The sequence below is a fragment of the Tenrec ecaudatus genome, chromosome 3 (genome assembly GCF_050624435.1).
Source record: "Tenrec ecaudatus isolate mTenEca1 chromosome 3, mTenEca1.hap1, whole genome shotgun sequence".
NCBI classification, from domain to species: Eukaryota; Metazoa; Chordata; class Mammalia; order Afrosoricida; family Tenrecidae; genus Tenrec; species Tenrec ecaudatus.
In genome coordinates, this window is record NC_134532.1 from 151,675,678 (window position 1) to 151,698,677 (window position 23,000).

Below are 23,000 nucleotides of genomic sequence, written 5' to 3' on the forward strand. Positions count from 1 at the left end.
TAAGCTCCACTGAAGTTTTAATAGACGTTTTAATGGCTGTTTTTTTAAAATTTTAAAGGAGATTAATATTTCGTTGAAGAACTTCTGGGTGGTCTCAAACCACCAACCTTTTTGTTAGTGGCCAAATAGGTTAACCATTTGCACTGATCAGGGACTTCCTGTCTAACACTTACCAAGAATTAATGAGTGGTGATATTGCTCCTTGGTCTTTTCTACAACCCCCAAGTAATACCTACCTATGCTCTTGGAGTCTCTGAAATTATGGTCATGGAAACCATTGATTCAGGGATGAATGGTGATCAATCCTATATTTGGTAAGTAGCAGGATGAAGTAATTGGCAAAAGCTCTCTCTCACAGAGCTGTCTCTGGGCATAGGATGAAAGACATATTCTCGCCATTCCCAGTTGGAAGTCAACATGTTTTCCTTCAGAATTATTTCTAACACTTATCTTTTAAAGTGAAAATGGTCTAATAGAATATTTCTGATGTTTATGGGGGAAATAATGCTAATAATTTAATCTAAATAACTCTATTGGTTATAGCTCCCTAAGTGAAAAAAAGAAAAAAACATTGCCAATTTAAAACCAAACATTGAATACTGGGTCTACCATCATTCTCTGACTATACCATAGAAGGAACGTAATATTTAAAAAGCAGATTTATTTATTTTTCAGTTTTATTGGCACATAATCCACAGTATACAATTCAATCATTCAATCATGTCAAGATAATTTATACAATCATTCCCACAATCAATTTGAGAACATTTTCTTTCTTTTTCTCTCCCCATGACTAAATTGCCTTTAATGAGCTGTGTAATCCTTTTCTGTTCTAGTGCTCCCTCCCCCTCCCACCTTCACTGATTGCTCCAGAAAACCCTCCCTCTCCCCCACCAACCACCCTACATCCCCTATCAACCCTTGTATGTTACCATCTCTATGCACCCACTCCTTCTGTGCTTCATGTACTGCGAAACCCAGTGGAAACAATAAAGAAAACAAATGAAATGGCGTGGTAAGGACAAGACAATAGCAAATAAAGATAAAAACACCACAATGAGCAGGAAAGACAAGACCTCCATCAATTTTCTCTTTTTTAAAAAATGGGGAGGGATGGCAGGGAAGGAGAACGCGGGTGAGGGGGCGCAGCTGAGAAGCAGGGACCCCCTCCCGCAGTCCCCTCTATCAATTTTCAAAAAGCAAGATATCCCTGCACTTGAAACAAGTTCAGGTTGGATCTAGACTCTAGAGGGAGGTTAATTGGCCAAGTATCAAGTTTTATCCAGACTAATTAGGATGGCAATGATCTATGTCTGATAGTAAGGCTGTTCCAGACTGTTGCCTGTGGCGAGGTGGGGTTCTGCTAGCTCATAATCTTTTTTTTTTAATCATTTTATTAGGAGCTCCTACAACTCTTATCACAATCCATACATACATTAGTTGTGTAAAGCACATTTGTACATTCATTGCCCTCATCATTCTCAAAACATTTGCTCTCCACTTAAGCCCCCGGCATCAGGTCCTCATTTTTCCCCTCACTCCCCACTACCCCCTCCCTCATAAACCCTCAATAATTTATAATTTATTATTTTGTCATATCTTGCCCTGTCAAATGTCTCCCTTCACTCACTTTTCTGTTGTTCATCCCCCAGGAAGGAGGTCACATGTAGATCCTTGTTATCAGTTCTCCCTTTCCAACCCACTCTCCCTCTACCCTCCCAGTATCGCCACTCACACTGTTGGTCCTGAAGGGATCATCCGCCCAGGATTCCCTGTGTTTACAGTTCCTATCTGTATCAGTGTACATGCTCTGGTCTAGCCAGACTTGCAAGGTAGAATTCAGATCATGATGGGAGGGGAGAGGAAGCATTTAGGAACTAGAAGAAAGTTGTATTTTTCATCGGTGCTACATCGCACCCTGACTGGCTCATCTCCTCCCCAATACCCCTCTGCAAGGGGATGTCCAGTGGCCTACAAATGGGCTTTGGGTCTCCACTCTGCTCTCCCCCTCATTCACTATGGTAAGATTTTTTTGTTCTGGTGATGCCTGATACCTGATCCCTTCGACACTTCATGATTGCATAGGCTGGTGTGCTTCTTCCAAGTGGGCGTTGTTGCTTTTGAGCTGCATGGCCACTTGTTTACCTTCAAGCCTTTAAGACCCCAGATGCTATATCTTTTGATAGCCAGGCACCACCAGCTTTGTTCGCCACACTTGCTTATGCACCCATTTGTGTTCAGCAATTGTATCATGGAGGTGAGCACACAATGATATGATTTTTTGTTCTTTGATGCCTGATAACTGATCCCTTTGGCACCTCATGAACACACATGTTGGTGTGATTCTTCCATGTGGTGCTAGCCCTTAATCTAAGGTGACCAGACGTCCTGCTTTTGGTGGGACAGTCCCGATATTTAACAATTTGTCCCGCGTCCCTTTGAAAAAGTCCTGATTTTTTGAAAGAAGGCATGACAAGCTAGGGAACGGCGGAACAGGAAGGGAATATACATAATACATAACACCATTCAAAGAGCTGCTGATTTGTTGCCCATAGATTTGGAATTATTGTTATTAAAATATATTCTTATTTCTATATATACACTGTGAGCATTGAAATGCTTAAAAAATTTTGTGAAACTGCAGAAGTCGAATATCAGAAAATACTTGGATACAGTAAAATGCGCTGGTTAGCTCTTTTGCCAGCTGTCGAAAGAATTTTGAAAATACACGATCCTTTGAAATCATACTCTCTATCACAGGATAAATGTCCTAGAATTTTAGAAGAGTTTTTTGAAAAGGAATCTTTAAAAATTTGGCTAGAGTCTGTACACAATCAAGCAGCTATTTTTCAAAATGCTATGAAACTTATTGATGGTGACAAAATTTTGGTAATCGAAGTAGCAAATGAAGTTAATAATTTAAAATTTCAGTGTCAAGAACGGTTAGAAAATAATTTTCTTCTGTTAACTATCTGTAGTAGTATAAGCCAGCTAGAAGAACAAGGTGTAATAAATCATGTAGATATCATGAATCACATTAAAAAGTTCTGTAGTAACTACATAGGTTATTTAGAAGAGTGGATGGTACATTACAATGATATTGAACATTTTCATTGGATTACATTAAAACAAGAACTTAATTGGAATGATGTACAAAAATCCTTTGATCATATGACTCAAAATTTCCCATATAATATTTCCGAAAATGATCTTTTTAATGTATCATTAGGTATCATTATTAAAAAACATATCAATAAGGAAAAGTTTAAATATTGGGCATCAGCAAAAATCACAATAGAGAACAAATGGTTGGAAATATTTCATCATTTTGAAACAAACCATGTTCCATACAATAATGCACTAGAAATTGTGGAACACACGCTGTCCTTATCAGGAACTAATGCTGTGACTGCACGTGTTTTTTTCTATGGTAAATAAAGTGTGGACATCAGAAAAATCACAATTAAGTGTTGAGACTTTGAAAGGTCATTTTATGTGTGAAATATAATTTAACAAATTCTTGTGAAAATTTTCATGATCTTTTAAACAATGACAGCAATCTACTAAAAAAACCTCACTCAAATGAGAAATATGCCAAAGAATAAAATACTATACATAATTTTTAATGTATTATATTTGTAAATTGTACTTGTGTTGAAATTTAAAAATATATATTACAATACTATTTTTGCGTTCTATGAAAATTTTTGTTGCTTCATACAGACCACATTTTTAATCAAGGACCACCCCACCCCCCCTGACAATGGTGTCCCGCTTTAACAGTGTTAAAATCTGGTCTCCTTACCTTAATCTAACTAGATGCTCGGCAGATCAGTTTTGGGCTTCCACTCTCCTCCACCACCTTCCGCATACCGCGAGTTCACAATTTAAGCTCCAATACTTTTCCCTTCGTCATATTTGAATTTTGAACTTGTCATCTTTGGAGCATACAAGTTGGTGTGCTTCTGCCATTTGGACTTAGTTGACTCCTCGCTTAGATGGCTGCTTGTTTGAATATAAGCTTTTAAGAACCCAGGCACTATTTCAATTGATAGCTGGGCACCCTCTGCTTTCTTCACCACACTTTGCTGTAGCACCCTTAGCTTCAGTGATCATTTCATAGAGGCGAGTATCAAGCAGGACCATGTGATCCGAACTACCTGTTCTTGGATTGGGGCTAGAGTTTCGTCGGCTCCCAGAATCCATCAAAACAGATTTATATTAGTGGATCTGATTAGACTAAAAGGGTTTGCTGTTTAAGTAATTCTCTAATATTTTTGTAATATTTTGCACATACTAGGTTTCTTTATGAATACTCAAGGAGACATCAAGATCTGTCTACACCAGAGATTTTGAGAATCGGTGAAGTGTATGAGAATCTCCTGGATGATTGCTGCAGAAAGGAGAACCCTTCAGATTGTTACAGGCATGCGGTAGGTTGTATGCGACATGTTCACAGAGTTCAAGCCAAAAGGTAACCGACAAACCCAAACCACAAAACATAAATATTGACGGGAAAATTCCAGCCTAGGCTTGTGGTTATTCTGACACCTAGTGATCCTGTGGATGGTAGAACTAAACCGCATCCAGCCTGCGCCCACCTTACAATCTCCCCTAGGTCAGCCCAGCCCAAGGAGGCCCTTCCTCTTTTTTTGCTTACCCTCTACTTTCCCAAGCATGTTGCCCTTTTCCAGGGAGGTACCTCCTGATGACACGCCCAAAGTGCATGAGAAGAAGTCTCCCCGTCCTGCTTCTAAGGAACACTCTGGCTATATTTCTTCCCAGAAAGATTTGTTTGTCTTTCTTTTATCTTTTTTAATTTTTGTTTTTCTTTCTTTTTTTAAAAAGATTTGTTTGTTTATTTGCTTGTTTCTGGCAGTGCAGGATAATTTCAATATTCTTCATCAACACCACAATTCTTCATTGGTATTCTTTATTTATTGTCCAGCTTTTCCATGCTTGGAAGGTGAGTGAAAAGACCATGGATTGGCCCAGGTTTTTTTATAGTTCTCAAAATGATATCTTTGCTCTTTAACACTGTAAAGATATCTTATTCAGCAGATATACCCATCCAATTATTTGATTTTTAAACTCCTGCTTCCATGAATAGCGATTATGGATTCCCAGTTAAATTAAATCCCTGATAATTTCTACCTTTCCCCCATATATCTTCATGTGAACTGGTCCCATGGTGAGGATTTTTTTATGTTGAATTGCAACCTACATGGAAGGCTGCAGTCTTGATCTTCATCAGTAAGTGCTCCAAATAATCTTGTTATTCAGTAAAGCAAAGTTATGTTATTTGCACATGACAAGTTGTTAATAAGTCTGTGACCGAGGCTGATCCTACACGCATCTTCTTTTTGTTTCCCATCATTTTATTGGGAGCTCTTATAGCGCATCACATCACATGCATCAATTGCATCAAGCATATTTGTACATATGTCGCCATCATCATTTCCAAAACGTTTTCTGCTTGAGTCCTTGATGTAAGCTCTTTTTTCCAACCCCCTCCCACCCTCCTGTGTCCTTGATCAATTATATATTATTTCATATCTTATACTGTCTTTTGTCTCCCTTCACCCACATTTCCATTTTCATCCCCTTCGCATGTGTGTGTGGCCGATATATCCAATTTTGTGATGGGTTCCCATTTCCTCATACTTTCCCCTCCCTGACCATCCCCCTACTCTCATTGTATCATTACTCTCATTACTGTTCCGGAGGGGTTTATCTTTCCTGAATTCCCTGTGTCCAGAGCTCTTATCTGTACCAATGTGTTCTCCAGTCTAGCCGGATTTCTAAATTACAACTGGGTCATGGGGGGTGGGGAGAGTATTTAGGAATTAGAGGAATATCTTTAGATAATTGTATATCCCTCAACAGAAGTGGTACAACCAAGGTGTAGTATAGCACCAATGAATTATACATGTCTTCTTACAACCTGGCTTCTTGGATTGACAGATTTGATTGTTCAATTTGAGTTCATCTTAAATTCATATTGGTTAATCATTGAGAAGACTAGCATCATGAGTTTGGGTTATGCCTAGTGCTTTGAACTATACATTTATTGTATTGATTAAAAATGTCTTCCAATTAAACATTTTATATTTACATTTTTGTTTAATAATCTCTATGATATTTAAAGGAACCCTAGTGGCACAGAGGGTTAGGTTTTGGGTTGTTAACCACAAGTCAACAGTTCTTATCCCCTTTCTAGTCTGTGGGAGAAAGATAAGGCTACATGTTTCTGTAAAGACTTATCGTGGAAACACTATTAAGTATTACTATAAGTCAGAATTCAATTGAAAGTAGTGATTTATATGTTATTTAGCCATATTGAAGTTTCAGATGGTAAAAAAGTATTAAAGGATTAGAAGTATTAAATTTTCCAACATTCAAACAGTATTTCTGATTCTATCATTGAGAAATAGGTATGGCTAATGTATTCTTTCATTTTTTATGTGTCTGAGAAAACATCTGGAATGGTGTTAAAATAAGTGTTGGACTGCAAGGCCAGTTGTTCAAACCTATCAACCACTCCAAGTGAGAAAGTTGACATTATCTGCTCCTGTAAAGATTTGCAGTTTCTGAGGGGTTGGAACAACAGAAAAATGGGTGAAGGGAGATAGTGGACGGTGTAAGATATGAAAATAATAATAATTTATAATTTATCAAGGGGTTATGAGGGTGGGACAGTGGGGGTGGTGTGGACAGAGGAGATGATAGCAAAGGCTCAAGTAGAAAGAAAGTGTTCTGAAAAGGATGATGGCAACATATGTACAAATGTGCTTGATGTATGGATTGTTATAAGAGCTGTAGCATCCCCCAATAAAATGATTTATAAATGAATTAATAAAGATAACATTGCCAACAACAACAAAAAGATTTTTAGTTTTGGAAATCTTATATGGAGTCATTATGAATTAGAATTGATTTGAAATCAGTGAGTGTTTAAATTTAATATTGCAGAGAACTTTTATATTTCTAAATGGGCTTGAATGTGTATTTTAAACCACTATGTGCTATCTCTTCATAGTGATATAAATGGAATTTATTTTACTCTTCCTGAGAGTAATTATTTAGAGCCGAAGGGCGATTACTGGAATGTGGCAGGATCAAGTAATGAGCCAAGACTACTGCACAATCCCTCCCTGAGGACTGACTCAGGTGAGATGAAGATATATTCCCGTCACTCCAAGGTGGAAGTATGAATATACTTTCCAGCAGTGTAACTCCTAGTGAACATTCACTAGAAGAATGTCGTTGTCGTCGTTAGATGTCATCAAGTTGCACGCAAAAGGATGAAACATTGCCGCTCCTGCACCATCCTCCCAATTGTTCCCATTCTTCAGCCCGTTGCTATAGGCACAGTGTCAGTGCATCTCCTGGAGCGCTTGCCCTTTTCCCGGCCCCTCTACTCTACCAAGTCTGTTCCCCGCAGAGACCCTGCTGTCACTGGAAGTACCAGTGGCACAGCTTCCAGCACCACAGCAACACATGAATCACGTAGATTCACAAACGGACACACCAGTGGTGGTTTGAACTCTTGGGTTGTTTTTAATTTTGTAGATACCTTCAGATAATTACCTTTCTTTTTTTAAATTTTATTTTAAAAATTTTTATTAAAAATATCATTTTATTAGGGGCTCGTACAACTCTTTTCACAATCCATACATACATTATTTGTGTCCAGCACATTCGTACATATGTTGTCATCATCATTCTCAAAACACCTGCTTTCCACTTGAGCCCCTGGTATCAGCTCCTCATTTTCCCCCTCCCTCCCTGCTCCCCCTCCCCCTGAACCCTTGACAATTTATAAATAATTATTATTTTATCATATCTTACACCATCCAACGTCTCCCTCACCCAGTTCTCCACTGTCCGTCCTCCAGGGAGGAGGTTATATGCAGACCTTGTCATCTGTTCCCCCTTTCTCCCTCACTTTCCTTCCACCTTCCCGATATCGCACTCTCACCACTGGTCCTGAGGGGCTCATCTGTCCTGGATTCCCTGTATTTCCAGTACCTATCTGTGCCAGTGTACATGCTCTGGTCCATCCGGATATGTAAGGTAGGATTGGGATCATGATAGTGGAGGAGGAAGCATTTAAGAACTAGAGAAGAACTAGAGGAAAATTGTATGTTTCATCGCTGCTACACTGCACCCTGACTAGCTCATCACCTCCCCCACAGCCATTCAGCAAGGGGATGTTCAATTTCCCCCAGATGGGCCCTGAGTCTCCACTCTGCATTCCCCCTCATTCACAATGCTATGATTTTTTTTTGGTCTTTGGTGCTTGATATCTGATCCCTTCGATGCCTTGTCATCTCAAAGGCTAGTGTGCTTTTTCCATGTGGGCTTTGTTGTTTCTCAGTTAGAAGGCCCCCTTTTTTATCTTTCAGTCTATGGGACCCCAGATTCTATATATTTTGACAACTGGGCACCATCAGCTTTCTTCACTGCATTTGCCTATGCACCCGCTTTGTCTTCAGCGTTCGTGTCGGGGTAGGCTGGTGTGCTTCTTCCGTGTGGGCTTTGTTGTTTCTTAGATAGATGGCCACCTGATTGTCTTCAAGCCTTTAAGACCCCAGATGCTATTATCATTTGATAGCCGGACATCATCAGCTTTGTTTGCAACTTTTGTTTATGCGCCCACTTTTTCCTTAGCGATCGAGTTGGGACAGGCCAGTGTGCTTCTTCTATGTGGGTTTTGTTGTCTTTCAGCTAGATAGCTGCTTGTTTATCTTCAGGTCTTTAAGACTTCAGGTGCTATATTGTTTGGTAGTTGGGCAATATCAGCTTTCTTCACCACATTTGCTTGTGCACCCATTGTCTTCAGCGACTTCAGGTGCTATATCTTTTGGTAGCCGGAAACCATCAGCTTTCTTCACCACATTTGCCTGTGCACCCATTGTCATCAGCGATCATGCCAGGCAGGCGAGCATCTCAGATTGCCGAATTGTTAGAACAAAGTGCTCTTGTGTTAAGGGAGTACTTGAGCAGGGCCCCACTGTCCATCTGTTTCCTTAATACTAAACCTATGAATATATTTACATAGATCTATTTCCCCCTCGTCATATATAAATATATTACATTTTTATTTGCCTGTATTTAAATCTCTATGACTACCCTTTGCCTCCTAGTTCTCTCCTCTGTTTCTTTGTACTTTCCTCTTGTCCCACTATCATGTTCTGCCTTCTTTTGGGTTTTAGGAATTTCTCTCGGTTACATTGCCCTTGATCCAGCCCCGCCAGACCTCCCACACCCTCCTTGACACTGATTTTGGATCACTTGCTATTCCCTTGTCCCTGGGCTTGTTAACACCCTCTTCCTTTCCCCCGCCACCCCAACCCCCATATCCCCCCAGAGCTGTCATCCCGTTGTTTTCTCTTCTGGCTTGTTTATTCTGCCTATCCCTTCCAGGTAGACATGCTATGTACTATCACAAGACTGAGTACCACGAAGCAACAACAGAAAGTAAAACAATAGCTACAACAACAACATACACATATATACACACATAAACATATGAATAGTTCAGGGTCTGTTTGTTTTCCTTCATGGGTGCTTTCCAGTCAAGTCTGATGGGGTGTCATACCCTGGCACCACCTCTATCCCTGGGGACTTCATTGCTCTGCTTCCCCTGCTGCTCTGCTGCGTGCCCCCAGGGGCTGATTTCAGCGTGGTGAGCTCATGGCGGGCACAATTCCCACTGTGTGTCTCTAGTCTTGTCCCCAATGGTGCTATGGGCCAATGAGGAACACTGTCCCATGGTGGAGCCGGCCCTGTGGTCATCTCTGTGCATTGCTTTTCTGAGCAGGACCATTGTCCTCAGGGCTTGATGAGCCAGGAAGTGTGTCACTCTTTTCTTTTTTCCCCCTATGCCCCCTTGTTGGCTCCTGTGTGCTCTGAACAGACCAGTCCCTCTTCCCCTCTTCTTGAGCTGTAGCACCGGTGCTGTCCTCTGAAGCAAATTCTTCTTGGGGGGAGGATAGTACTGTTCACTTAGTTGATAATGGGGCCAACCCCTCAGGCCTCTCTATCGGTTCCCTGCTTCATGTCAGTATTTTGCGTTCTTGTCTTGGAGCTCCGGTTGAAGTCTGGTCTCTCTATCCCTGTGGAAACACAATCAACTAACCCTGTGTGGGTTAGTGCCCTGTTCCCCCGGCTACCCATACCTTTTTCCATCCTCCCTTTTAGTGGGCTACCATATGTATCCCTGAGTTTAGTCAGACCCCTGCCATATTCCTTGGGCCTCACCCCAGGGACGTATGTATACAGCATCTTCTTCCCTATGCCCCTTTTGAATTTTTTTTTTTTGAGCTTACCTCAGCGGACTCATTCAGTAATAGTCCTTTTGTGCTTGGCTTACTTCACTTAGCATAATTTCCTCCAATTCTTCCCATGCAGCGATGTGCTTTATGCGTTCATCACTGCTTTTTAAGGATGCATGGTACTCCATTGTATGTATGTACCAGAGTTTTTGAATTCATTCGTCTGTTGATGGGAATTGGGGCTGTTTCCAACTCCTTGCGAATGTAAACTGTGCTGTGATGAACATTGGGGCACAGATGTCTGGCTGTGGTTTGTTTTTTGTCTCTTCTGGGCATATGCCCAGTAGGGATAATAATGTAGCTCAATTTCCAACTGTTTTAGATATCGCCAAATCGATTTCCATAATGGTTGTACATACCTACAGGTCCACCAGCAGTGGACAAGAGTTCCTATCTCTTCGCATCACCTCCAACACTTGTTACTTTCTGATTTCTTGAATTGAACTATCTTTGACGGTGTTAGGTTGTGTCTCATAGTTGTTTTAAGTTGCATTTCTCTTACGGCTAGAGATCTGGAACATTTTCTCATATATTTATTGGCCATTTGGATTTCTGCCCTTTAGAAACTCCTGCTCAGGTCCTTTGCCCCCTCCTGAGTGGACAATTGATTTTTTTCTTGTTGTAGTTTAGCAATGTATTGTAGATTTTAGTATTAAAGCCTTTGTCTTATGTATCCTTGCTAAAGATGTTTCCCCATTCTGTAGTCTCTCTTATTATTCTCTTGGTGAATTATTTCGATGTACATAAGTGTTTTATTTTTAGTATGTCCCATTAGTCAATTTGTGCCTCCTCTGAGTTGGCGGCCTTCCCGATTTCCGATAGTCTATGTAATCCCTGTGCCAAGGTTCTCAGGTTTGCTCCAATTCCCTCATTGATGGCCCTAACAGTTTGGGGGTTTACCTCAAGAAATGTGATCCACCTAGAGTTTATTCTTGTTCATGGAGTGAGGTAAAGGTCTTGCTTCATTTATCTGCAGCTACATATCCATTTTTTCCAGCACCATGAATTGAAGAGGGAATCCACTTCCCATTTGATATTTTTGGGCCCCTTATCAAAGATCAGTTGTCTGTATGCTGATGATTTTATTTCTGGGGTTTCAATCCTTTTCCATTGGTCTGAATATCTATCGTCATACCAGTACCACTCTGTTTTGACCACTGTGGCTGTGTAGTCGGTGCTGAAGTCGGGTAATGGAAGCCCTCCGACTTGGTCCTTCTTCTTGAGGAGTTCTCTGCTAATTCTCTGTTTCTTCCTTCTCCCTATGAAGTTGGTAATCGGTTTTTCCAACTCTTTGAAGAAAGTTGCTGGAATTTGGATCGGGATAGCATTGAACTTATATAGCGCCTTGGGTAGAATTGACATCTTTACAATATTGAGTCTGCCAATCCACGAGCATGGGATCTCCTTCCATTTATTGAGGTCACCCTTGGTTTCTTTTAACAGTGTTTTTTAGTTTTCTTCATACAGATCTTTTGTTTTTTGAGTCAGGTATATCCCTAGATATTTCAATTTGTGTTTGGCTATTGTGAAGGGTACCCCCTTTTTGATCCCCTTTCCTGTGTCCTTGTCCGATGTGTACAGTCGTGCAATAGACTTCTGTCTGTTGATCTTGTAACCTGCTTACCTGCCATATTCCTCTATTGCTTCCAGTACTCCCCTTGTGAAACTTTTAGGATTTTCCATATTAAAATCATATCATCTGTGAATAACGATAGTTTCACTTCTTCCTTCCCCAGACGAATACCTTTGATGTCCTTTCTTTGCCTTATATTGTTAGCTAGGACCTCCAGCACGATGTTAAATAGGAGTGGGGACAAGGGACATCCTTGTCTAGTCCCCCTTTTCAGAAGAATTGCTCTCGTCTTTTCTCCATTGACTACCACATTGGCTGTTGGTTTTTTATATATAGCTTGTATTATATTGAGGAATTTTCCTTCCATTCCTATCTTCTTGAATGTCTTAAACATGAATTGGTGTTGGGTGTTGTCGAATGCTTTTTCTGCCTCTATTCATATTATCATGTGGTTCTTATATTTCTTTGTTTCAATGTGACAAGTAATACTAATGGTCTTTCGTATGTTGAACCACCCCTGCATCCCTGTATGAATCCTACTTGGTCATGGTGAATTATATATATATTTGTATTCTCTTGGTTAGTATTTTGTTAAGGATGTTTGCATCGATATTTATTAGGGAAATTGGTCTGTAGTTCTCAATTCTTGTGGGATCCTTGCCCAGTTTAGGTATCAGAATTATATTAGCTTCATAGAAGGAATTTGGGAGTTAACCATCTTTCTCTATGGTCTGGAAGAGTTTGTGTAGGATTGGTGTCAGTTCTCCCATGAATGCTTGATAGAATTTGCCTGTGAATCCATCTGGTCCTGGTGTCTTGTTGGTTGGTAATTCTTTGATAGCCTTATCTATTTCTTCTCTTGATATGGGTCTGTTGAGGTTCTTGATGGCCATTGGGGATAATCTAGGGAGGGATTGTTTTTCCAAGAATTCATGCATGTCTTCCAAGTTTTATAATTCATTGGAGTACAGTCCTTCATAGTACTGTGTAATTATCCTTTTGATTTCACTATGGTCCATTGTATTATTCCCTCTTTCATCCCTCACCCTTGCTATTGAGATGTGTTCCTTCCTTTCTTTGGTCAAATTTGCGAGATGTTTGTCAATTCAATTTAGCCATTCAAAGAACCAACTTTTAGCAGCATTTGACACAAATAGCCAAGTAAGTATTTAAAAAAAAATTTCCCGCAAAAGTGGTTAAAATATTTGTTTTAGTATGTTTATTTTACCTCTGTTTCCACCAGCATTGCACATGGAAGTCAGCATTGCTGGATTTATTTATAAAGTCTTTTGTGACAAGCATGTGTTCATTTTCATGAAGTTCAATCTTTCCCATATTACTATTATTCTATGAATAATTAATGTTAACTATCTATTTTAAAACTAAAACTAGTGTTTTTATATAAATATGTACTCCTTATATAGTACAGAGATTTATAATTATTTTTTTAAAATCATTTTATTGGGGGCTCATACAACTCTTATCACAATCCATACATCCATCCATTGTGAAAAGCACATTTGTACATTCGCTGCCCTCAACACTCTCAAAACATTTGCTCTTCACTTAGGCCCTTGGCATCAGGTCCTCATTTCCCCCCCTCCCTTTCTGCTCCCCCCTCCCTCTTAAACCCTTGATAATTTATAAATTATTATTTTGTCTTATCTTACATGGTCTGATGTCTCCCTTCACCCACTTTTCTGTTGTCCATCCCCCAGGGAGAAGGTTATATGGAGATCCTTGCAATCAGTTTCCCCTTTCCACCCCACCTTCCCTCTACCCTCCTAGTATTGCCACTCTCGGCACTGGTCCTAAAAGGATCATCCGTCCTGGGTTCCCTGTGTTTCCAGTTCCTATCTGTACCAGTGTACATCCTCTGGTCTAGCCCAATTTGTATGGTAGAATTGGGATCATGATAGTGTGGGGGGAGGAAGCATTTAGGAACTAGAGGAAAGTTGTATGTATCATTGCTACACTGCACCCTGACTATCTCATCTCAGCCCCACAACGCTTCTGTAAGGGGATGTCCAGTTGCCTACAGATGAATCTTGGGTCCCCAATCGTCACCCTCCCTTATTCACAATGATTTTATTTTTTCGTTCTTTGATGACTGATACCTGATCCCTTGGGCACCTCGTGATCACACAGGCTGGTGTAATTCTTCCATGTGAGCTTTGTTGCTTCCGAGCTAGATGGCTGCTTGTTTACCTTCAAGGCTTTCAGACCCCAGATGATATATCTTTTGATAGCCGGGCACCATCAGCCTTTTCACCACATTTGCTTACGCACTCGCTTTGTCTTCAGCAATTGTGTCCACAAGGTGCGCATCATGGAATGCCAGTTTAATAAAGTATTCTTGCACTGAGAGAGTATTTGAGTGGAGGCCCAATGTCCATCTGCTACCTTAATACTAAACCTATACATATATGCACATAGATCTATTTCCACATCCTTATATATAAATATATTTACATGTGTACATGCCTTTATTTAGACTTCTATAAATGCCCTTTGCCTCCTAGTTCTTTCTTCTATATTCTTTTACTGTCCTCTTGTCCTGCTATCATGCTCAGCCTTCATTTGGGTTTCAGTAATTCCTCTCAGTTACATTACCCTTAATCATGTCCTGCCAGGCCTCCTACACCCCTCACCACCTATTTGGATCACTTGTTGTTCCCTTATCCTTGGGTTTGTTAACACCATTTCCTTTCCCCCGATCGCCCCTCTCCCATGTCCCCCAGAACTGTCGGTCCCATTGTTTTCTCCTCCAGATTGTTCATACAGCCTATCTTATTTAGACAGACCTGCAGAGATAATAACATGCAAAAAAAACAAGGCAGAGCAAAACAAAGCAACAAAAGAAACAAAACAACAACCAATGACCAACAACAACAAGCCAATGACCAACAACAACAATAACAGTGACCAATGACCACCAACAACAATAACAACAAGAACAAAGAAAATGACCAACAACAAAGCCAGTGACCAACAACAACAAGAACAACAAGAACAAAGAAAAGTCTGTAATGAGTTCAAGGACTGTTTGTTGGCCTTTAGGAGTTTTTTTCTGGTTTAGTCTGATGGGGTGCCAAGCCATGGCCCCAAAGTCTACTTTTGGTATTCCCTAGGGACTTTGTTGATCTGTTCCCCTTGCTGTTCTGTTGCATGGCCTGAGATTTATAATTCTTAATTTCTGAATTTTTACCCTTTTCTTTGAGATATGTTCTCTTTGCTTTCGTTTAACGTTCCTTCCATTTGTCATAAAACTGTTTTCATACCAGCTGACAATCATTCAAATTGGAACAATTGATTGAGAAGATTTGAATTTTTGTTCAGCTCTGTCACTGTACATAAGAAGGTTGTTTGTCCTTTTTTTTGGTTGTTTGTCTTTTAAAAGAATCACATTGAGAGAGATATTTTTTCTACATTATCTGTCCATCTTCTGAGGTGTTTGCTTTGTGATTTATATGTAAATTTTATGTTACACAAGAGAACATTCATAAAATATTTGAGGATAGCTGTTGGAGGGCCTGTTATTTTCTAAAAGAGAAAGAGGAAGGTACACGAGAGACAACAGTGATTTAAAACACCCTCTCATAATACACGCTAAGCTGTTGTGGGCAAGTTGCTTAACTTCACGCGGCCTGTTTACTTACAAATGGATATGACAGCTGTTCTGGCCATTTCAAAGTGAAATCCCATGTGATCAACCTAAGATCTGAAATTTCATGTCATCAACCTAAGATTTACATCATATTTTGTAAACAGGTAAGCTCTAGACAAATACATGAAATTGTGTTAATGAGGAAAAATTTAGACTTTAAATTTAAGCAAAACACCTATGTGTAAGTATATATAATTGAAAAGATTCAAATTGCTGCATACATATATTAAAAGTGTCTTCAGTTTAGTGGGTAATGTATGATAACAACTGCTTGAAAATATTATAGAAATAAAATGATTTGATGAGTGTTAAGATGGAATTTGAGAGAAAATGATCAGCAACATGATTGTTCTTATTTTTAGGAAGAAAAGTTCAATGAGACAACGGAGAAAAGCCTCAAGATGGTACAGCGATCCTGTGAACAAACTCAGAAATTGGGGAAAGATGGCTTAAAACATGGGTAGGTTGTTTATAAAGGCAGGTTAATGTCTGTGTCCACGGTAACAATAGAGTCCTATCTAGGGAAGAACATTTAAACTGGCCATAAGCTCTGAGAGGAAGGAAGACGGGTAGAAGTCAAGAATGCACATTGAGGTGTCACATTAAATCTCCACCGGAAATGAGGCGCAAGCAAAAGACTGGGCACCTGAGAGAAAAATGAGGCCAAGATTCTGGACCATGGATTTTCCACTGCTTCGCTTTGCATTTGAGCCGCTCTTGGTTACTTCTGTTGACAACCAGTCTCCCTGGCTTCTGTCACCCCTGAATGAGATAGAGCAAGTGCGGTGGTGGGTCACAGCTTCCCGAGAGCGAGGCAGGTGTTGAGGATTTCAGTCTTCGTTAAAAGCTTGGAAAAATAGCTGAATGTGCTTAAATATTTGTATATTTCATTTATGAATGCTCTTGTGAGGATCGGTGAGAATTTATAGCTAATTTAGCTTTTCTTTATTAATTATCAGAACTACTGTAGTGTGGATAACTGACTCCCCAAATTAAAAACTTCAAATCCAAACAAAAGAAACAGCTTTAAAAACATGCTTTCACTGTTTGCTGCAATCTGAATTTAGTTTCCTTTTATCAGATCATCTTTTTCTTACAGGAATATATTACATTCTCTTTAAATATTTATTCACTATGCGATAAAGCAAGATCTTACAAACTTAAAAAAAATTTTTTGCCAAGGAGTTTGTATGTTCACAAGTGAGACAGGACTGGCCGATATGAGCTTCAAAGATTCCTGTCGGACTAGAGAGGGAGTGAAAATACAGTCCCAGAGGAGGGGGGGTTCAGGAAAATAAGGGAGGAGACATTCATTTCTCTACGATGTTAAAAACGGAGCTGAGGTTCATGGTGGACCTTCATTAGCTATCTCTAAGTTTGAAGAATGTGGGTCTCCGGGTTAAATTAGGGATCATGAGCCTCTTTTTAAAATAACAACCACAGACAAATGTTCTCTCAGATGCCTTATCAGACTCACAAGAATGGCTCCCCAGCTCTCCACTGAGGAACTGACCTCTCTCAGCCAGGACATTGTGAAAGCCTACACTGTGTGCTGTGCACAGAGAGAACAGTTTTCCTGCCTTGACAATTTGGTGAGCATGTCCCCTGTGCCGTGTGTGTGTGTGTGTGTGTGTGTGTGTGTGTGTAAAAGAGAGAGTATATGTGCCTTTTTATAATTTATACGGATACATTATCTTCACCTTCCTTTTCTTGCTTTCTCTTTTCATTGATTTCAGCACTAGTAGGCAAAGGGCATCAATTTTTACTTTTGACTCACTATATCAAAACCCTCTGAAGCAAAGAGCATGTCCTGAATATTTTCTTAGAGACCTTGGAACCACTGACTCTACTTCTTCTGTATATTAGAAGCGATTTCTTAGGTAAAATGATATAGGACTCTCCACATGGCTTTAAATGATATAAGAAACTGTAATTTTAACTAACATTACAAATTCTTCCACCTCCCTCACCACTTTGGAAAAATTGTAGCTTCCAGTCCAATCAAATGTACTGGGGTCTGGATAGAGAGTACACGGGGGACATCCCAGGAGGATAACCCAAGAGCTACCGTGTTTGGTGACCAAGTTCAGGTGACTTCAGCTCATAATTACAAGTTTATGTTACTGAGAAATTAATCTGTAAGCATTTACATAGTTGTAGCTTGTTTGTTTGTTTGGGTCATGATGCCATTTAGGACTCTGGTCTCTAATTTACTGTGTACACAATGCGACACTATGAATGCATGTGAAATCGTGTCTAAATTCTAACTCTCATCGGTATAGGTGGATTTAGACCTGGGAGAATTATGCGGTGTCAATCAAAAGCGAAGCATCAACCCTGCTGTGGAGAAGTGCTGCCAATCTAGCTTTGCCTTCAGAAGGCACTGCTTCTACGACTTGAAAAGTGACGAAACCTATCTGCCTCCGGCAGCCTCCCAAGGCTTATTTACCTTGCACACAGACTTGTGTCAGGCTCCCAGTGGAGGACGCCAGAGCAAGCAAGAAAGGTACACACCTTCTCTTTCAGCTTTTCCTACAACCTGGAGACAAATGATAGATTAGTGAGATGCTTTACTGGAGCAGATATGCACAATTAGGGCCCCAAACCTACTCTTTTCTTCAAAGGGTCCCGAATCTCCCACTGAAAAAGCAAAACAAAACAAACAAAATACAACCTCCCCAAACTCTAGATAACATTTATCACCATTGTTTACAAGCAAATAGCTTGTCTTTTCCTTTGCTAACTACTCAACTGTTTGGTAGACTGTGATTTGGAAACTCTAGTATGGGCAGCCAGTATATTTGCTCATAAACAAGTTAATTACGATGTAAAATTTCCCTAAGGAATGACGTAGTTGTTTGCCTTGGTAATATCTCTTATATTTGAACATGGAGTCTCAGGCAATGCTATCTATACATGCCAAGAAAACAACAACAACATTTTGTAGGGGAGGGGCTGGTTTAGGCCGTGTCTATTCTAAGTGGAATAGAAACAGTGTTCTGCTACTGAGGAAAGGGATTGGAGGTTGTTTTGAATCTTAATTTTCTAGTAAGATCAAACGCAGTCAAATATTCTATAATGCCATGCATAATAGGGTCCTAATATATGGTCATATGTTTACGTCATTTTGCTGTGATTATGTAACCCTTAAAAGATCATTACCATGGAATCTGTCTCATCATGTTGAAAGGAACGTCTCAGGACATCCTTTGACATGTGTGATACACTGATTGTGTACATTTGCCCAAATTAAAACCCCAAGGCATGTGATTTGATGACTAGCATTTTGGGGGCCTTTCTGAAGATGTTGCTAATTGCTTCTGTTTGCTGACACTTCTGGACCACAGGTTCCTTGTTGACTTAGTGAAGCTGAAGCCTCAACACACAGACGCGAAGCTGCTTTCGCTGTTTGCAGATTTCACTCAGGTGGTGGAGAAGTGCTGCGCAGCCGAGGGGCCTGAGGCCTGCTTCAGCGAGGAGGTAGTGAGAGCTGCATGCTGACTGTGACCGACAGCGGAACAGAACTCCCTGTCCCACTGTGCTTTCTGCCTGCACTGTCTGCAAAGGCTGGGGCTGCACCTGGTGCACCCACAAAACTGATATGTCCTCTCTGGTAGGCCTTGCTGTTGTCTCTGGTAAAGTCATGGTGTAGGAAAAGATGTCGGCCAGACCTGGGTTCTAGTCTCCGAAAGCTTGCCCAAGCACCTTAAACTGAATTGCTGTCCACTCCTGGATAATGAAAGTGGTAATTACTGTTAGTAAATAGGGTAGCCTGGGTCCACAGTGCTCTGCTTTGAACTCCCCAATAATAAAACAAATTAGCTTAATAAAGCAAATTCTCAAGCTGACGTGTAAAGGAATTCACAATCACTTGTAAAGGCAAGAGAACAGGAAGTGAAGTCCTTCTCGGGCCAACATGCCTCAGCCGGGGATACACGTATGTGAAGTGGGAGACCGTACGGGGAGTGGGGGTGAGAGAAGGGGAGCTTATTCTCAGTCTAATGACTGTGGAATCGAAGATCCAAGAATGCAGTTACTGCTGAATGTCAGTGCCAATGGGCTACCTGTTACTTGTTCTTCAACTTTCTTTTACATGGTTTCTTTTCTACCAACACCCACTGTCCTCTCAAACTCAAAATGCACAGACACGTACACGCACAAATACACGTATGCACAATGCTATCCATGCATTTCATGAATATGCATGTACATATACATACATCACAAACACTCACAGGAGGACACACAAACTGATTCTGGTGGAGAGGCCCCTCTCCCTGCTTAGTCTGTGGACATTTCCTTGGAAAATCTATTTATTCTTTGAAAATATGCTTTCGCTTAACTAGAATTCAGTAGTTCCTACCCATTGTTCACCAGGTGCATGTGGACATCAGGGGTGGGTTTATGGGCAGTGCGTAAAGGCCTTGGAAATTTGTCCTCAAGCTCACTTGGAGAAAGAGTTTTCAGGGTCTCCCTATATAAATGTTGGTGATGTAATTGTCCTGTCCAAAATTCAGGATAACCTGCGACTCTAAATATATACATACTATCTTAAAATATTTCCCTATGCATTCTCTCCTTTCCCTTCAGGGTCCCAAATTGGAAGCCAAAGCCCAGTCTGCTTCAGAAACATAGAGTACAAAACACAAAGGTAATGCCTTCGATATTAACCCAAACCAAGGGTATTTGCAGCGTCTTTGCTTGCCCTGCTTCACTGTCCCTAGTACCTATATCTGCCTGTCCTGCAGCAAGAGCATAAGTGGTTCCTGCTGTGTTTGTGCTGGGACTCTCTGTTCAGGCAGTTTCCGCAACAGTCAACAAGTGTCCGTTCCTTTGTCATCTGCTCTTGCACTTGGCTGCCTGGTCCAGAAAGAGCGAAGGGTAATTCTGTGTGGGGAGTGAGGTGCACAGCTCACTCGCAGTAATGCTGTCCCAGGGGACTTGTCGTACATGGCAAAGAAGCTATATGTCTGAGAATTCAAAAAGGTATGCTAAGGATGTCCCCTCCCTTGCAGTCTACGCATGTGTAACACAAAGTTGAGGGACACCTGAGGGCGTACAGAAAGCACAGGGACTCTGATGGCAGAGAAGACAGACCTGGGTACCAGTGGAAGGTAGGTCTGGAGCTGAAGCAGTGCAGCAGGATGACCACTAACAGTTTTTCAAATATATGTGATTTTCCCTCACCCACTTTGTAACACTGCACATTCTTCTTCTGCATAACATTATTCTCTTCTTCTCAGACTGCAGAGAAAAGACACGCAGATCGACATGGTGACTTCCTATCAATACTGAGGCGACTTTCGTTTTATGAGAACAAACTGAAAGGATCCCTCTGCAGTCTTTACTTGAAATCATGTTATTGTAGCAAGCAATAAACTAAAAAAGTTCTTTCTCTAAGAGTGATGTCAAACATTAATGTGATAACAAAATTAATTACGCAATCATACTTCATTTACTCCTTCAATATTGTATGCTCACTGATTAAATCTGGTCTATTCCAGAGAAGTCAGCGGTCCACTGTAGGCAATGGGTGGGCAGAGCACTTAAGGTTTTATGCATGCCACCATCGGGAAGGATTTGGGGAAGGGAAGGAATGCATCTTTACTTAATAATAATAATTGATATGTATTTGATATTTATAATGTACACAGCATTACTATAGGTATTGGTCATTAACTAGTCCTTTCATCTGAATTTTAGGAAGTAGTTCTCATGGGGCTTTATTGTTGTTTGAGGCTGCTAAGTTGATTCCAACTTACACCGATCCCATGCACAACTGTGCAAAACACTGCCCAGTCCTATTGTTATATCTGTGCCCCCATTTTTGCAGCCTGTGCATCAGTCCACCTCATCAAGAATGTTCTTTTTATCTGCCCCTCTGCTTTACCAAGCATGATGTCCTTTTCCTGGTACTGGTCTCTCCTGATAACATGTCTAAAGGAAGATTCTAAGGAAGATTTTGTCTGTATTTCTTCCAGGATTTTTTTTGAAAGTCCTTGGTATTTGCAATGTTCTTTGACTAGGACATGGGCCAGATGCACCTTAGTTTTCAAAGTAACATTTTTGCTTCTCAACACTTTTAAGAGGTCTTGTGTAGCAGATTGATCCAATATAATGGGTCAATTGTCTCTTGTCTACTGTTTCCATGAGCAATGATAGTGAATCCAAGCAAGATGAAATCCTCAACAACTTGTCATTCCAGCATATAAACCATATGACTTTCTGATTCAAAATGGCCAATACCAGTCCATTTCAGCTTAATATTGCCTAGGATGTTGATCTGTATGCATTTCGTTTTTTAAAAATAGTTTCACACCCCATGCTTGTGGATTGGAAGACTCAATATAGTAAAGATGTCAGTTCTTCCCAAGGAACTATATAAATTTGATGCTATCTTGTTACAAATACCATCATCTTTCTTCAAAGAACTTGAAAAACTGATTACCAACTTCATATATAAGATGGAAGAAGCCCAGAAATAGCAGAGAATTCCTCAAGATAAAGGACAAAGTGGGAGGGCTTGCTCTACCTTACTTTAGCACATATTATATGGCCACAGTAGTCAAAACAGTGTGGTACTAGTATAACGACATATTCAGACCAATGGAAAAGAGCTGAAGACCCAGAAATAAAAACATCGGTATACAGGCAACTGATCTTTTATAAGGAACCCAAAAATATCCAGTGGGAAGCAGATGCCCTCTTCAATAAATGGTGCTGGGAAAAATGGATATCTACCTGCAGAAAATTGAAGCAAGACTCTTACCTCACTCCATGAACAAGAATAAACTCAAGGTGGATCACAGACCTTGAGATAAAACCCCAAACAATTAGGACCATCAATGAGGGAATTGGGACAAACCTGAGAACCTTGGCACAGGGACTATATAGGCTATCAGAAATAGGGAAGGATACAAATACAAAGGAGTCACAAACACAATTGACAGACAATTGGGATATACTGAAGATAAGTCACTTGTGTACATCGAAAGAATTCACCAAGATAGTAATAAGAGAGCCCAAGGACTGGGAAAACATCTTTAGCAATGACATTTCAGACAAAGGCCTTATTACTAAAATCTATAATACTTTGAAAGCTTACAATAAGAGAAAAACTGCCCTCTGAGGAGGTGGGAAAAAACCTGAAGTTTCACAGAGTCTGAAATCCGAATGGCCAGTAAACATATGAGAAATTGTTCCTAATCATTAGCCATAAGAGAAATGCAGATTAAAACAACTATGAGATACCACCTGACACCCTCAAAGATAGCCCAATTTAAAAAATCAGAAAGCAACAATTGTTGGAGGGGCTGTGGTGAGACAGGAACTCTCATCCACTGTTGGTGGACCCGTAGGTATATACAGCCACTAGGGAAATCGATTTGGCGATTTCTAAAACAGATGGAAATTGAGCTAC

The 23,000-nt window shown here is 40.3% G+C and overlaps 1 protein-coding gene across 1 annotated transcript in view; it reads left to right on the forward strand.

The window, feature by feature from the left end:
- AFM (afamin) overlaps positions 1-20,215 on the forward strand; it is a 37,461-nt gene extending 17,246 nt beyond the window's left edge. The window contains exons 9-14 of the mRNA XM_075543560.1: positions 4,301-4,433; positions 15,943-16,040; positions 17,040-17,172; positions 17,863-18,086; positions 18,928-19,060; positions 20,171-20,215. Of these exons, the coding sequence (XP_075399675.1) occupies positions 4,301-4,433; positions 15,943-16,040; positions 17,040-17,172; positions 17,863-18,086; positions 18,928-19,060; positions 20,171-20,215 (766 nt within the window). The remainder of the gene's footprint in view (positions 1-4,300; positions 4,434-15,942; positions 16,041-17,039; positions 17,173-17,862; positions 18,087-18,927; positions 19,061-20,170) is intronic.
- The last annotated feature ends 2,785 nt before the right edge of the window (positions 20,216-23,000 follow it).